Source organism: Microcaecilia unicolor, chromosome 2 (assembly GCF_901765095.1).
Source record: "Microcaecilia unicolor chromosome 2, aMicUni1.1, whole genome shotgun sequence".
Classification (NCBI taxonomy): domain Eukaryota; kingdom Metazoa; phylum Chordata; class Amphibia; order Gymnophiona; family Siphonopidae; genus Microcaecilia; species Microcaecilia unicolor.
The window spans coordinates 544,969,479-544,986,410 of record NC_044032.1 but is presented as its reverse complement, the minus strand read 5'-3'; the positions used below and the strand labels follow the sequence as shown (position 1 = coordinate 544,986,410).

At 47.6% G+C, this 16,932-nt stretch overlaps 1 protein-coding gene across 1 annotated transcript in view; it reads left to right on the top strand.

Moving 5' to 3' along the window:
• The window catches only part of ATP8A1 (ATPase phospholipid transporting 8A1), a 649,985-nt gene that overhangs the window by 68,730 nt on the left and 564,323 nt on the right, over positions 1–16,932 (top strand). Inside the window, 1 exon segment of the mRNA XM_030191344.1 lies at positions 11,361–11,459. Within this exon segment, the coding sequence (XP_030047204.1) occupies positions 11,361–11,459 (99 nt within the window).

The window sequence follows — 16,932 nt, the reverse complement described above, 5'->3', positions numbered from 1 at the left end:
ATTCCAGTGTAACAAGTATAATTAGTATTGTGTAGAGATTAGTTAAGGGAAGGAAGAAGAAGGAAGGGATTTATTAGGGTATTTATAGAAGGCGGGCTTTCGTAATTGAATGGGTTGGTGAAGTGGGTTAGTGGGGCTGTAGGTTCTCATTGTAGGCCTTGTTGAAGAGATATATATTCAGAAATTTGCGAAAGGTAGTTGTTTCGTCGATTGTTTTTAGGTCTGTGGGTAATGCATTCCATAACTACGTGCTCATGTAGGAGAAGGTGGTGGCGTGCATCATCTGGTATTTTAGTCCTTTACAGCTGGGAAGTGTAGGTTGAGAAATTTGCGAGATGATCTTGTGGCGTTTCTAGGAGGTAGGTCCACAAGGTTTAGCATGTAGGTTGGGGCGTCTGCGTGAATGTCGGCAGCTCACATAGCAGGTCAGAGCAACGTGCAAGCCGATTTTCTCAGCAGGCATCAAATCGACCCGGCGGAATGGGAACTGGCAGAAGAAGTTTTTCTTCATATTTGTGCCAAATGGGGGACTCCTGGAATGGATCTAATGGCATCAAGTGCAAACGCCAAAGTACCTCGCTTTTTCAGCAGAAGGAGAGATCCTCACTTGGCAGCGTTGGGTGCTCTGGCTCAACCCTGGCCCTCGGAGCTCCTGTATGTGTTCCCTCCTTCCAGGCCCCTGATAGGGCGAGTCCTACTGCGGATTCGACAGCACCGAGGTCTGGTGATTCTCAACGCTCCAGATTGGCCAAGGCGTCCGTGGTATGCGGATCTCCACCTGATGTTGGTGGACGCTCCGGTGCATTTGCCCCTGGTGCTGAACCTGTTGGTTCAGGGTCCGGTGTCTATGGAGGATTCCTGCCGATTTGGTCTTACGCCCTGGCTATTGAGAGGGCGCAATTAAGAGACAAGGGCTACTCTATCAAGGTCAACTCTACTCTCTTGCAGGCCCGCAAGAGGTCCACCTCCGCAGCTTATGCTCGGATCTGGCACAAATTTGAGGCGTGGGGTGTTTCAAAGGCGATCACTCCCACGCGGGCTTCTGTCTCGACTGTGCTGGACTTTTTGCAGTAGGGCTTACAAAAAGGCCTGGCTACAATTCCCTGCGGGTGCAAGTGGCAGCATTATCTTGTCTCTTGCTGCTCATCCGGACATTGCCTGATTTCTCAGAGGGGTGCTTAGGCTCCGTCCTCCCGTCCGGTTGCCCTGTCCGGCCTGGAACCTGAGTATGGTTTTGAAGGCTCTGCAATGTTCGCCCTTTGAGCCACATAAGCGAGCTTCGGAGAAGGATGTGACTCTCAAGACAGTCTTTTTGGTGGCCATTACATCGGCTAGACGCGTGTCTGAGCTGCAGGCGCTGTCCTGTCGGGACCCTTTTCTGCAATTCTCGGAGTCCGGAGTAACGGTACGTACAGTGCCTTCCTTCCTGCCTAAGGTGGTTTCAGCGTTTCACCTGAACCAGCCTATTTTTCTTCCTTCTTTTTCTAGGGAAGAGTTCCCGCACTCCTTTGGGCAGTTACATCTTCTGGATGTCCGCAGGGCGCTGTTGCAGTATCTACAGATGTCAAATGACTTCAGGACTTCTGATCACCTTTTTGTCTTGTTGTCAGGTCCTTGGTGTGGAAGCCCAGCGTCTAAGGCCACACTATAGCCCGTTGGCTCAAGGAAGTCATTTTTGCTGCGTATCTGCTTTCAGGTCGGTCTCCGCCTGAAGCGTTTAAGGCGTATTCCACGAGAGCGATTTCTTCCTCGTGGGCTGAAATGGTTGCACTCTGTCTTCAAGAGATCTGTAGTGCAGCTACTTAGGCTTCTCAGCTCTCATTTGTCCAGTATTATAGGCTGGATGTTGCAGCGAAGCAGGACGCTATTTTTGGAGCACAAGTGCTTGCTCGCGGTGTGGCCTGTTCCCACCCTATGTAGGGATTGCTTTTGTACATCCCATCAGTTAATGGATTCATCTGCTGCTGATGACAAGGAAGTGAAAATTAGGTTCTTACCTTGGTAATTTTCTTTCCTTTAGTCACAGCAGATAAATCCATGATCCCTCCCTGTCTGACTTGTTTTTTGTTCAGATCTTTCATGCAGATATAGATCTCATTGGGAGAAGTTGGATACCAGTTCTCAAAGTTTCTACATGATGTTCTACTACGGGAGGTTGAGTTCATCCCTCCTTTGTATGGTTATTGCTCCTGTTCTTGGGTGTTTGTTCGCTCTGAGGAAAGGGTGTATCCATGTTCTGTGTGACCAAGGCCAGGTACTTTGCATGGATTTGGTATATAAAGATTGTAGTAATTCAGCATGTTCAGTTTCCCGATAGACGTATTGGTGTTCTAGGTCCCACTATAGTATTTATGTCGCTATGTTTTCCTAGGTGGGGGTCCTTGTTGTGTTACTTCTGTAAATTAGTGGTTTTTATGGTATAGTAGATTAGCTCTATAGATCATGAGTGATTTTTGTAGGATTTTGTATTACAGGTACTTAACAGTAAACTTGGTACTGGAGAGGGTTTATGCTGTTTTTGCTGAGACTGCACCAAAATCAGAACTTTTTTGTTTGGTGAGTTCCTGGGGAAAAGCTCTTTCTGCTTTGCATCCGTTTTTAAAGGAGGGTCTAAGGGGGTTTCTGTAGATGGAAAATATGTCTTTAACTAAACAGCATGATGGTCCAGCGCACAGTCTATAATTTGTTTTTGTTTTGTTTTTTAAATTAATTTTCAGGCTGCATAATTAAACTGCTATTATTTTTGTTTGGAGGAAGGCAACATATCTCATCCTTTGTCTCCGGCAGCAAAGTGCATTGAACCACACCTACAGCAAAATTAAAAAGTGGATGTTAATCCTCCCCTGTGCAACCCGCACTCCCTACACAGCTTCAACTTGTCAAGTTGCATGGATTCCCATAGATGTCGCTGCAAATATAAGACTGGCCCTGCATGACTCAGAAAGCTGATGTGGTGTGAGGCATTGCTTGTGCTTCCAGCTCTGGGGGGGGGGGGGGGGGACGAAGGAAGGCATGGGACATGTAGAATGGAGCATGATGACTGGCTATAGCAGAGGGCTGAATGAGAGAAGATTAGGGGGACAATGGAAGCAGGTGGGAGAGAGGATCCAGGGTGTTATGGAAGAGCACAGACACAAGGAAAGAGGGGGACCAAGGATAAGTGGGCATGGTATGAAAAGTAGAGATGAGGGTTTGGAGGTTAATGGATAGAGATGAAGGGTGGAGGAGACAGAAAAGGAAGCAGGGCAGTGGTGGAGAGCTATCAAGGTGAAAATGGAAAAGGAGAGCATGGGGATGGATGAAAGAGGAAGAGATGGGAAATTGAGGAAGGAGGCGAACAGGTAAGGCAAAAGGAAGAAGAGGGAGATTGAAGGTGGGTACAAGATATGAGTGGGAAGGAGAGATGAGAGGGGTGGCAGTAAGGAAGAAGAAAGAGAATAAGACGAGATAAAGGAAGAAGGGAGGGTGAAAGAAGAAATATGAGGGAAAGAGGTAACGGATAATGTGGTAGGAGCAGAAGGAGGGCAGTATTTGAGGGGTGTGGAAGGGTGAATGCTGGAAGAGAGAGAATGAGTATGAGGAGCAGGATAAAGACGTATCACAAAAGAAATAGGAAAGAAATGAGCACAAGAAGAAAGATAGCAGCAAGGCAGAAAAATCAGTAATAAGCGTGAAAGAATAGAGTAGATAATAGAAAAAGGAAGCTTAGAAATCAAGAGAGAGTGGAGAAATAAAAATGAAAAGGCTGAAACCAACTGGCAGGATTCTTTATGCAGACCTTTGGGATTTTCTTATAGTGTCTTTTACAGCTTATTTGAAGGTTGGGAGGAATGATTATGATGTTTGAAAATGTCACTTTGGCTTGCATCCGCCATGCCTAGCTGGCCTCCCTTTTGCCACCCCATATTTCTCTCTAGGGATGCCACTGAGCGTCAGATGTGTTCACATTTCCTGTGATCACTGCCACTGTTTCTCCACAGTGCTACCAATTCAAAAATGCAAAACATGAGGAGGTGATGAATGCAGGATTTTAGTGCCATTGCTATTCAGCCGCCTCCTGGTTGCTAATTTTGGTGCTTTTGTATTCTGCTTGGGGCAGAAGTGGAAATATTTGGTTGGATGCTTGCATACTAGCACCAGTCTGGGACCTGAGGTCTTAGGGGCCATGCGCTAGTGGTGGTGGCCATTGTTGCCATGCGCCAGGGCCCCTTTTACTGCAGCAGGTGAAAATAGCCAAAATGAAATGGCCATGTGGTAAGTTTGCACTTGCTTTGCAGCCATTTTGAGGTGGGAGCACTTGCCGCCACCCATTGAGGTGGCAGTAAGGGCTCTTACACTAACCTGGTAGTAACTGGGCAGCTCGTGACTCTACCTGATTACCGTCAGGTATTCCCCTGAGGAAATATTTTTAAAAATATTTCCGCTAGTGCCGGAAACAGTGTGTTCTGGGGTTGGAACTACCGTCGGCACCTGCATTGGGCTGCTGGGTTGCCAAATCATTAGTAAAAGGGCCAGTGGCGTAGCTAGGTGGGGCGCCAAGGGAGCAGCCGCTCCCCCAAACAGAGTTCTGTCAGAACCGGTGCCTATTTTTTTCTCGTCTGTTGCATTGAAAATGTGCGCCGACGGAAGTCCGCTCTCGCACTGCTTTCCCTCCCCCCGCGCCGTCAACCTGGCTCCGCTTCTGGAAAAGGGCCCCTTAGTGTTTAAGCTGCTTTTGAAACTTTGGAGCAGATGGGAGAGGGTTTATACAGTCTACTGTGAAGTGATCCTGACCATGAAACCACAACTTTTTTTTGGGTACACTTAAATGATTCTCCAAGGGAATTATGAAGGACTGTTTATATTACACAATAAGTAAGCTTTCTCCGAGGACAAGCAGGCTGCTTGTTCTCACTGATGGGTGACGTCCACGGCAGCCCCTCCAATCGGAAACTTCACTAGCAAAGTCCTTTGCTAGTCCTCGCGCGCCCGCGCGCACCGCGCATGCGCGGCCGTCTTCCCGCCCGAAACCGGCTCGAGCCGGCCAGTCTTCTTTTGTCCGCACTCGGTACGGTCGTTTTTTCGCCGTGTCGAGCCCCGGAAAGTCGACCTCGCGCGTCCAAAGTTTTTTTTTGAGCGTGTTTTTTCTTCGGAAAAGCTTTCTTCTAGTGCGGGAAGTGCTCCGGAAACCCTCCCCGGGTTTCGTGTCAATCCTCCCCGTACTTCCAGCTTTTTGCCCCGATAAGTTTTCTTTCGTCGTCGGGGTAGGCCTCTTTCGGCCTCGGTCGAGATTTTTCTCCCTCTAAATTTTGGTGCTTCAATTTTCGCCATTTCGGCTTTTGATTTCGCCGGCGTGATTTTTCCGCCCATGACATCGAAGCCTTCCAGCGGCTTCAAGAAGTGCACCCAGTGCGCCCGGGTTATCTCGCTCACTGATCGACACTCGTCGTGTCTTCAGTGTCTGGGGGCTGAGCACCGCCCTCAGAACTGCAGTCTGTGTTCCCTGCTTCAAAGGCGGACTCAGGTAGCGAGACTAGCCCAGTGGAACGTGTTGTTCTCGGGCTCTTCGTCGGCATCGGCACCGGGATCTTCGAGTGCATCGACGTCGTCAGCGTCCAGACCATCTTCCTCAGCCGCCCTTGCATCGAGTGCATCGAGGCATCGGGCCTCTGCATCGGCGCCGAGACATCGGACAGCTGCATCGACGTCGGTGGTACCGGGACCTCGTCTCCTGATGTCGTCGGACGGTGGTGCATCGAGTGGAGTGCAGGTGAGGGCTGTCCATTCCCCTGCTGGTGGCGGTGAGCCCTCGGGTGGGTCTCCTCCTACCCTGAGGGCTCCTGCGGTACAGCCCCCCCGAGATCGACCCTCTTCGGTCTCGGCCCCGAGGAAGCGACGGATGGATTCTACGTCCTCCTCGTCGGTGCCGGGGAGCTCCGGTGACATGCTTCGGAAGAAATCGAAGAAGCATCGACACCGGTCTCCTCCCCGTGTCGGCACCGAGAGCTCTGGGTCGCCGAGGGATTCGGCACCCAGCAGGCATCGGCACCGAGAGGACCGCTCACCCTCTGTTCAAGAGGTGTCGATGCGCTCCACTCTGGACAGCCCGGAACAGCCTCCTCGCCCGGAACAGGTTCTGACGTCGACGCCTGCATCGACCTCTCAGCCTTTTTCTGCAGCCACTCTGAACGAGAGCCTCCGGGCCGTTCTCCCGGAGATTCTGGGAGAGCTGTTGCGCCCTACCCCTCCGGTACCGGCGGTGCTTGCGCCTCCGGTACCGTCGAGCGTGGCGCCGGCTGGCCCATCGCCCAGGTTGAGGTCCCCGACGTCGGTACCGCGTGCGGTGCCGACCGCGGCCACCTCCCAGGAGGGCTCCCCGACTACGTCGGCGGAGGGAGCTTCGCCGATGCGGGCGAGGGAGTCTTCCTCTCGACGCCCCCGTCGTGGACGTGGTTCCACTGAGTCGAGCAGGGCGAGGTTGCAGACACAGGTTCGGGAACTTGTGTCTGACACCGAGGGTGAGGCCTCGTGGGAGGAAGAGGAAGACCCCAGATATTTCTCTGACGAGGAGTCTGAGGGTCTTCCGTCTGATCCCACTCCCTCTCCTGAAAGGCAGCTTTCTCCTCCTGAGAGCCTGTCTTTCGCTTCCTTTGTCCGGGAGATGTCTACGGCCATCCCCTTCCCGGTGGTTGTGGAGGACGAGCCCAGGGCTGAAATGTTTGAGCTCCTGGACTATCCTTCTCCACCTAAGGAAGCGTCCACTGTTCCCTTGCACCATGTCCTAAAAAAGACATTGCTTGCGAACTGGACAAAACCCTTAACTAATCCCCACATTCCCAAGAAGATCGAGTCCCAGTACCGGATCCATGGGGACCCAGAGCTGATGCGCACTCAGTTGCCTCATGACTCTGGAGTTGTGGATTTGGCCCTAAAGAAGGCTAAGAGTTCTAGGGAACATGCTTCGGCGCCCCCGGGCAAGGACGCTAGAACCTTAGACTCCTTTGGGAGGAAGGCCTACAATTCCTCTATGCTCGTGTCCAAGATCCAGTCTTACCAGCTCTACACGAGCATACACATGCGGAACAATGTGCGGCAGTTGGCGGGCTTGGTTGATGCTCTTCCCCCCGAGCAAGCCAAGCCTTTTCAGGAGGTGGTCAGGCAGCTGAAGGCGTGCAGAAATTCCTGGCCAGAGGAGTTTATGACACTTTTGATGTTGCGTCCAGGGCCGCTGCTCAAGGTGTGGTGATGCGCAGGCTCTCATGGCTGCGTGCCGCCGACCTGGAGAATAGACTCCAGCAGCGGATTGCGGACTCGCCTTGCCGTGCGGACAATATTTTTGGCGAAAAAGTTGAACAGGTGGTAGAGTCTCTCCACCAGCGGGACACCGCATTCGACAAATTCGCCCGCCGGCAGCCTTCAGCCTCTACCTCTACAGGTAGACGATTTTTTCGGGGGAAGGAAGACTGTTCCCTACTCTTCTGGCAAGCGTAGGTACAATCCTCCTTCCCGACAGCCTGCGGCCCAGGCTAAGCCCCAGCGCGCTCGCTCTCGTCAGCAGCGTGCGACTCAGCAAGGCCCCGCGGCTCCCCAGCAAAAGCAAGGGGCGAGCTTTTGACTGGCTCCAGCAGAGCATAGCCGACATCCAAGTGTCCGTGCCGGGCGACCTGCCAGTCGGAGGGAGGTTGAAAGCTTTTCACCAAAGGTGGCCTCTCATAACCTCCGATCAGTGGGTTCTGCAAATAGTCCGGCAGGGATACACCCTCAATTTGACATCAAAACCTCCAAATTGTCCACCGGGAGCTCAGTCTTACAGCTTCCAACACAAGCAGGTACTTGCAGAGGAACTCTCCGCCCTTCTCAGCGCCAATGCGGTCGAGCCCGTGCCATCCGGGCAAGAAGGGCTGGGATTCTATTCCAGGTACTTCCTTGTGGAAAAGAAAACAGGGGGGATGCGTCCCATCCTAGACCTAAGGGCCCTGAACAAATATCTCGAAAAAGAAAAGTTCAGGATGCTTTCCCTGGGCACCCTTCTCCCCATGATTCAGCAAAACGATTGGCTATGCTCTCTGGACTTGAAGGATGCCTACACACACATCCCGATACTGCCAGCTCACAGACAGTATCTGCGATTTCAGGTGGGCACACGCCACTTCCAGTACTGTGTGCTACCCTTTGGGCTCGCCTCTGCGCCCAGGGTGTTCACAAAGTGCCTAGCTGTGGTAGCAGCGGCACTCCGCAGGCTGGGGGTGCACGTGTTCCCATATCTCGACGATTGGCTGGTAAAGAACACATCAGAGGCAGGAGCCCTGCAGTCCATGCGGATGACTATTCGCCTACTGGAACTACTGGGGTTTGTGATAAATTATCCAAAGTCCCACCTTCTCCCAGCGCAGAGACTCGAATTCATAGGAGCTCTGCTGGATTCTCGGACGGCTCGCGCCTATCTCCCAGAGACGAGAGCCAACAACTTGTTGTCCCTCGTCTCGCGGGTGCGAGCGTCCCAGCAGATCACAGCTCGGCAGATGTTGAGATTGCTGGGCCACATGGCCTCCACAGTTCATGTGACTCCCATGGCCCGCCTTCACATGAGATCTGCTCAATGGACCCTGGCCTCTCAGTGGTATCAGGCCGCAGGAGGTCTAGAGGACGTGATCCACCTGTCCACAAGTTTTCTCGACTCCCTGTATTGGTGGACGATTTGCTCCAATTTGACTCTGGGACGTCCCTTCCAAATTCCTCAGCCACAAAAAGTGCTGACCACGGATGCGTCCCTCCTGGGATGGGGAGCTCATGTCGATGGGCTCCACACCCAAGGAAGCTGGTCCCTCCAGGAACGCGATCTGCAGATCAATCTTCTGGAGTTACGAGCGATCTGGAACGCTCTGAAGGCTTTCAGAGATCGGCTGTCCCACCAAATTATCCAAATTCAGACAGACAACCAGATTGCCATGTACTATGTCAACAAGCAGGGGGGCACCGGATCTCGCCCCCTGTGTCAGGAAGCCGTCAGCATGTGGCTCTGGGCTCGCCGTCAAGGCATGGTGCTCCAAGCCACATATCTGGCAGGCGTAAACAACAGTCTGGCCGACAGGTTGAGCAGGATTATGCAACCTCACGAGTGGTCGCTCAACTCCCGAGTGGTGCGCCAGATCTTCCAAGCGTGGGGCACCCCCTTGGTAGATCTCTTCGCATCTCGAGTGAACCACAAAGTCCCTCAGTTCTGTTCCAGGCTTCAGGCCCACGGCAGACTGGCATCGGATGCCTTCCTCCTGGATTGGGGGGAGGGCCTGCTGTATGCTTATCCTCCCATCCCTCTGGTGGGGAAGACTTTGTTGAAACTCAAGCAAGACCGAGGCACCATGATTCTGATTGCTCCCTTTTGGCCGCGTCAGATCTGGTTCCCTCTTCTTCTGGAGTTGTCCTCCGAAGAACCGTGGAGATTGGAGTGTTTTCCGACCCTCATCACACAGGACGAAGGGGCGCTTCTGCATCCCAACCTCCAGTCGCTGGCTCTTACGGCCTGGATGTTGAGGGCGTAGACTTTGCCTCTTTGGGTCTGTCAGAGGGTGTCTCCCGCATCTTGCTTGCTTCCAGGAAAGATTCCACTAAGAGGAGTTACTTCTTCCAATGGAGGAGGTTTGCCGTCTGGTGTGACAGCAAGGCCTTAGATCCTCGCTCTTGTCCTACACAGACCCTGCTTGATTACCTTCTGCACTTGTCTGAGTCTGGTCTCAAGACCAACTCCGTAAGGGTTCACCTTAGTGCGATTAGTGCATACCATTACCGTGTGGAAGGTAAGCCGATCTCAGGACAGCCTTTGGTTGTTCGCTTCATGAGAGGTTTGCTTTTGTCAAAGCCCCCTGTCAAGCCTCCTACAGTGTCATGGGATCTCAATGTCGTTCTCACCCAGCTGATGAAACCTCCTTTTGAGCCACTGAATTCCTGCCATCCAAAGTACTTGACCTGGAAGGTCATTTTCTTGGTGGCAGTTACTTCGGCTCGTAGAGTCAGTGAGCTTCAGGCCCTGGTAGCCCAGGCCCCTTACACCAAATTTCATCACAACAGAGTAGTCCTCCGCACTCACCCTAAGTTTCTGCCAAAGGTCGTGTCGGAGTTCCATCTGAACCAGTCAATTGTCTTGCCAACATTCTTTCCCCGTCCTCATTCCTGCCCTGCTGAGCGTCAGCTGCACACATTGGACTGCAAGAGAGCATTGGCCTTCTATCTGGAGCGGACACAGCCCCACAGACAGTCCGCCCAATTGTTTGTTTCTTTTGATCCCAATAGGAGGGGAGTGGCTGTAGGAAAACGCACCATATCCAATTGGCTAGCAGATTGCATTTCCTTCACTTACGCCTAGGCGGGGCTGGCTCTTGAGGGTCATGTCACGTCTCATAATGTTCGAGCCATGGCTGCGTCGGTAGCCCACTTGAAGTCAGCCTCCATTGAAGAAATTTGCAAAGCTGCGACGTGGTCATCTGTCCACACATTCACATCTCATTACTGCCTGCAGCAGGATACCCGACGCGACAGTCGGTTCGGGCAGTCAGTTCTTCAGAACCTGTTTGGGCTTTAGGATCCAACTCCACCCCCGAGGGCCCTGTTTGTTCTGTTCCAGGCTACACTCTCAGTTAGTTGGTAAATTTTTTAGGTCAATCTCAGTTATGTCCTCGCCGTTGCGAGGCCCAATTGACCATGGTTGTTGTTTTGAGTGAGCCTGGGGGCTAGGGATACCCCATCAGTGAGAACAAGCAGCCTGCTTGTCCTCGGAGAAAGCGAATGCTACATACCTGTAGAAGGTATTCTCCGAGGACAGCAGGCTGATTGTTCTCACAAACCCGCCCGCCTCCCCTTTGGAGTTGTGTCTTCCCTTGAAGTGTATTGTCTTGCTACATACTGGACTGGCCGGCTCGAGCCGGTTTCGGGCGGGAAGACGGCCGCGCATGCGCGGTGCGCGCGGGCGCGCGAGGACTAGCAAAGGACTTTGCTAGTGAAGTTTCCGATTGGAGGGGCTGCCGTGGACGTCACCCATCAGTGAGAACAATCAGCCTGCTGTCCTCGGAGAATACCTTCTACAGGTATGTAGCATTCGCTTTATATTCTCTTAGTTTGCATGAAACTTCTGCCTGAAGACTTAATACTGTAAATGTTGGCCTTCTTTCTAGCTCTGATGGATTAGCCTAAATTTGTTGTGATCAAGCTTAGTTATTTAGCATCTGATTTATAACATTTCCTGCTCATCTTTGTATTTTTTTTTTGGGTGGGGGGGGGTTGAGAGATTAGTCTGTTCTGTTTCTATGATCACTGTAATTGTTTTTGTGGTGTAAGATAGTTTGCTATACATGTAAAACAATTTTCTTTTCTTTTTTTTTTTGTAACAGCAAATTCCAGATGTGTCACCCACTGGTCGTTACACAACATTGGTGCCTCTTTTATTTATTTTAACAGTAGCAGCAATTAAAGAAGTCATAGAAGATCTTGTGAGTATGTGCATGTTTACTGGTGTCTTCAGTAATCTGTAAAGGGCTATCAGTTTTAAGAAGCTTTTACCAACTTCACTCTACTTGGTGAGGCTTTTTGTTTTAATAAAATACTATTTAGGGGCTCTTGGGAGTCACCCCTGTTACATAACTGTTAAAAATACAGTTGGTTCTAGTTTTGCAGCAACCATGCCTTTTTTTTAAACATTAAAAGCTTTTTCAACATTAGTGGAATCCAGGGTATTAAAACTCTGCAATGTGGTGAGCATTTTATTATCTGGCAGCAGTATTCCAGCCTGCATAGATGGAAAATAGCATTGAAAATGACAGTTGATTCTGAACTTAAATCAACTGTTTTCAGAAGTTAATAGTGAGGTGTTTTATTAATGAAGTCATGTATGTTAGGGAACAACTTTTTAAATAAAACATGTTGAATAGTAGCAGCATAGTACTCATTTAGGTTTGTATAATGCCTTTCACCTAAACATAATCCCACTGTACCTTGGAGTTATACAAAGGAAATATGCAGCCATATCCTCTTGGGAGGATAGCCTGGCAACACATTTCTGGTACCTATGCTATGTGTAAGCTTCCAAAGAATACATTGAAAACAAAATCGTAGGCTCAGTTTACTCATTTAGATGCTGGAAAAAACAGTGGTCCCCACCAACAATTCAACTGTACATATAATTTGCCTTCACTCTAGCCACCATCTCTTTATCCCAGTGGCTTTATACTACCCATCTTACCCTGTCTATATGTCTGAACTGCCCTTGTTCTCTCAGCTACCTATTAGGATGTTTGTTTGTATTGTCCAAACAACGTTGGCATCATCTGTTTATTTAAAAAATTGTAATATTGCCTAATTTGGGAACAGCCAAGTCAAGGTGATTTACCATTAAAATAAATATAAACTGCAGAAAAGAAATCCTTAACAATATAGAAAAGATGCAGCCATTCAAGAGCAAAGGATGCATTCAATCCAAAACTGTTTAGGGGTTATCATGGTTAATGTTTCTCTCAGTAAAACAGCGTTAGGAGTACTAAATGCAATAGTAAATATGTTTTAAATCCAGTTTTAAACTGCTTATAGGACAGCTCCGATTGAATACATAAAAGTAAATTATTCCATAGGCTAGGAGCTATGGAAGAAATGCTGTATTACATGTGGATTCCCAGTGGGCTTGTGAGGGGTAAGAAAACACTATCCTATGGTCACTAAGTGAGTGTAGTAAACTGGGAGGGACGTAAGATATTGTTAAAACTGATAGGTAGTCTGGAATACCCTTATGTAGAGCTTAAAGTCAAAATCAATATCTTAAATTAGACCCTAAATTGAATAGGACAGTGTAAACACAGAAATAGGGACGTAATGATTTATGGTTTATTTCAGATTTGATACATATCATCTTTTCCAAACGTGGATCAAGAGTAATGTGATCTCATATTGAGCTCTGTAATGAAAACATGCAGCTGTATTTTGTAAAGATTGCAATCTGTTAAAAATTGAGATACATATTACAGCAGTCTAATCACATTAGAGCAGTCTAATTGTGAATTTACCTAGGCGTGATAAAGAGTGTGTAAAATTTCGGTATCCAAAATATTAGACTTAATGAAGCTGGTGTAGTGCTACATTGCCTGATTTTAAAACTGATAATATTTGCTGTGTAAACGTTGATGATTGTAAAGAATAATGCCTAAATAAAAAATAAAAAATGAATTAACTTCACATATAGTTTTTCCAAAGAGAGTTAGGATTAACGATGGTGGAGGATTATGATCCGTAATCCAACATCATGTAGTTTTTTCAGCACTGAGGATTCAATTATTTTTTTAATGTTCTAATTCATGCCTAATAAGGTGTTCCATTTGTATTGTGCTGACATTATTATCTATATTATATATATGTTCCTCCATGTTCCCTGTTATGGCATCATTTGTATTGTGCTGACATCTATCATATTTCTGATATGATTGTTTTACAGTGCTGTTAAATGTATCACGTTAATCCTATTACTAGGATTCAATATAACATCTTCAAGCTTACCTTATTGATTGTATTTATTCTCTTCATAAAAGAGGTTAATAAAACCGTCTTGAATATACCTTTGCAGTGGTTCTCAAACCTGCCTTGAGGACCCCCCCCCCCCCCCCAAAAAAAAAAAATCTAGTCAGGTTTTCAGGATATCCACAGTGAAAGAGAAATTTGCACACACTGCTTCCATCACTTCAAAATGTATCTCAAGCATATTCATCGAGGATGTAATGAAAACCTTGGCTGGCTGTGGGTCCTCCAGGACAGATTGGGCAATCAAAACAAAACTTGTTGGTGTTCGGATGGCAATTCAAGTAGTAGGGAAGTAAGCCCAGTAATGGGCAGACTTTTACGGTCTTTGTCCTGAAAGCTTTTATGTTCTCTCTCTCTCTCCTCTCCCCTCCCCTCTCCCCCCCACCCCCAAATTAGGACAAGCTTTTATGTTTTCTCTCTCTCTCCAAATTATGGAAAGACTGATCTGGATGGGCTGGAGTTGGCTTTGGCAACTCCAGTGATTTAAAATGGTATTAATACAGGCAGACGTCTGTGTCTGTGACCCAAGTGTAGCAGGACAGATCAAGAACAAGTGTGTGCTTTTTTGTGTTGTATTCATTTGCGTGAATCTCAGGGGGGGAGACACTTTAAGGTTGATAGTGAAATATCAGTTTGTAATTCTGTTGGATGGTTTAATCGAGTATTGACGATGAATGTGACTATTCTGCAACCAACTGCTCTTCCATGATTATGTGACTGCCTTATTTGTTGTCAGTAGTTGATGATGGAGTATAACCTCCACAGAATGACAAGTATGGCTCTGGCTGCCTTATTGGGTAGACTAGGTGGACCATCCAGGTCTTCATCTGCCATCATATACTATGTTATGTATTCAAGAGGGTTGGTTGAATTATGAAAATAGAATTTTGATACTTGGAAAGTCAGGATTGGGACTGTCAATGAATAAGACTGATATTGAACTTACGTAGTACACCTTGACAACAACAACAACAAAAAATAGTCAGGTCTAGCCTGTCTGCCCTTCTTTTTCTGTTCACACTGTAAAGATATACCCCAGCTCTTTGCCATAGAAGCTTGATGTTGGATGTTTTCTCCTTTTTTTTTTTTTTTTTTTTTTTAATTCATGTCAATTTGTTTCCTCATTGAGGGGTCCTTTTACCACAGTGGGCTGTCTTTTTTTTTTTTTTTTTTTTTTCTGGAAAAGACATGGTCATGGAGTAAGTGAACCACCAATCTATTAAATTTCTTTGAAGGGGTGAACAAACAGTTGATAAAGGTAGGCCGGTTGATTGTTTATCTGCACGGTCAATATTGTATATCTGGATTTTCAAAAGCCATTTGGCAAAGTACCTCATGAAAGACTCCAGAGGAAATTAGAGAGTCATGGGATAGGAGCTAGTGTACTATGGTGGATTAAAATCTGGGTAAAAGGTAGAAAACAGAGTAGGGTTAAATGGTCGGTATTCTCAATGGAGAAGGGTATATAGTGGGGTTCCCCAGGGGTCTGTGCTGGGACTGCTGCTTTTTAACATATTTATAAATGAACTAGAGATGTGAGTAACTAGTGAGGTAATTAAATTTGCTGATGACAGAAAGTTATTCAGAGTTGTTAAATCGCAAGAGATTACTAGAGGAATTTACGAGACTGGGAGACTGGGCATCCAAATGGCATCTGATGCATAATGTGAAAAGTGATGCATGTGGGAAAGAGAATCCCGAACTATATGTGTGATGCAAGGTTCCACATTAGGAGTCACCAACCAGGAAAGGGATCTAGGTGTCATCATTGATGATACATTGAAACCCTCTGCACAGTGTTCGGTTGCAGCTAGAAAAGCAAATAGAATGTTTCCATTATTAGGAAAGGAATGGAAAACAAAAATGAGGACATTATAATGCCTTTGTATCGCTCTATGGTGCAACCGCACCTCGACTATTGTGTCAGTCCCGGTCACCGCATCTCAAAAAAGATATGAAGAGAAGGGCGATGAAAATGATAAAGGGGATGGGACAACTTCCCTATGAGGAAAGGCTGAAGTGGCTAGGGCTCTTCAGCTTGGAGAAAAGACGGATGAGGGAAAATATGATAAAGGTCTATAAAATAATGGGTGGAATGGAACGGGTAGATGTGAATTGCTTATTTCCTCTTTCCAAAAATATTAGGACTAGGGGGGCATGCAATGAAGCTACAAAGTAGTAAATTTAAAACGAATTGGAGAAAATATTTATTCACTCAATGTGTGATAAACTCTGGAGTTCATTGTCAGAGAATGTAGTAAAAGCATTTAGCTTAGTGGAGTTTAAAAAAGGTTTGGATAGCTTCCTAAAATAAAAGTCCATAAGCCATTATTAAAATGGACTTGGGGAACATCCACTACTTATTTCTAGAATAAGCAGCATAAAATGTATTGTACTGTTTTGCAATCTTGCCAGTTGCTTGTGACCTGGATTGGCCACTGTTGGAAACAGGATGCTGGGCTTGATGGACCTTCGGTCTGTCCCAGTATGGCAGTACTTACATACTTATTTGGGGGGGTGCACTTACCGCCACTCATTGAGGTGGTGGTAAGGGCTGTTGTGTAACCCGGCAGTAGCCAGGCAGCGAGCGGCGCTGCCCGATTACCACCGGGTAAGCACCGGTGGTACAAAAATAGAAAATATTTTTGTAGCACAGGAAATGGCGTGCCCTGGGGGTGGGAACTACCACCGGGCTCCTGTGGTAGTTCTGCATTGGCGTACGGCAATAGGCTTGCCGTGCATCAACCCTTTAGTAAGAGGACCCCTAAAATTCTATCATCTCAAGTTCCCATTCTTCTACTCCCAGGTCCTGTACTCCCTAGTCACCAGTATTAGTGAGGTGGTTACCTAAACATCCGGCTTTCTAAGATCTTGTAGCCTTAAGAATATATGAATAGCCATGTTGGGTCAGACCAATGGTCCATCTAGCCCAGTATTTTGCTTCCAGCAATGGCCAATCCAGGTCACAAGTACTTGGCAGAAACCCAATTAGTAGCAACATTCCATTTTGCCAGTCCTAGGACAAGCAGTTGCTTCCCTCATGTCCATCTTAATAACAGACTATGGACTTTTCCTCTAGCCTTGCTGGACTTAAATGGCTACCACTAATCCATGGTATTAACTCAGTTAATTTCAGAGGCATTTGGAGTTTGGCTGGCTCAGAGGTGTAGAATACATAATCGGCCTTTTAAAAATATACATGAACCGCCATTTTTTTTCTGCAATTCTGGGCTAGCAATGTCTGTTCTCTATTGAAAATTGCAGATCAAATATACTGAGCATACTTTGGCAGTGATGCCAGCAGAAACTAAAGTCAAGAAGCCAATACCTTGCCAACATGTCAGTACAAGCATGCCTTATTTGAATACTTTCTTTAGCACTTCAGCCTGGATTCGAAAGAAC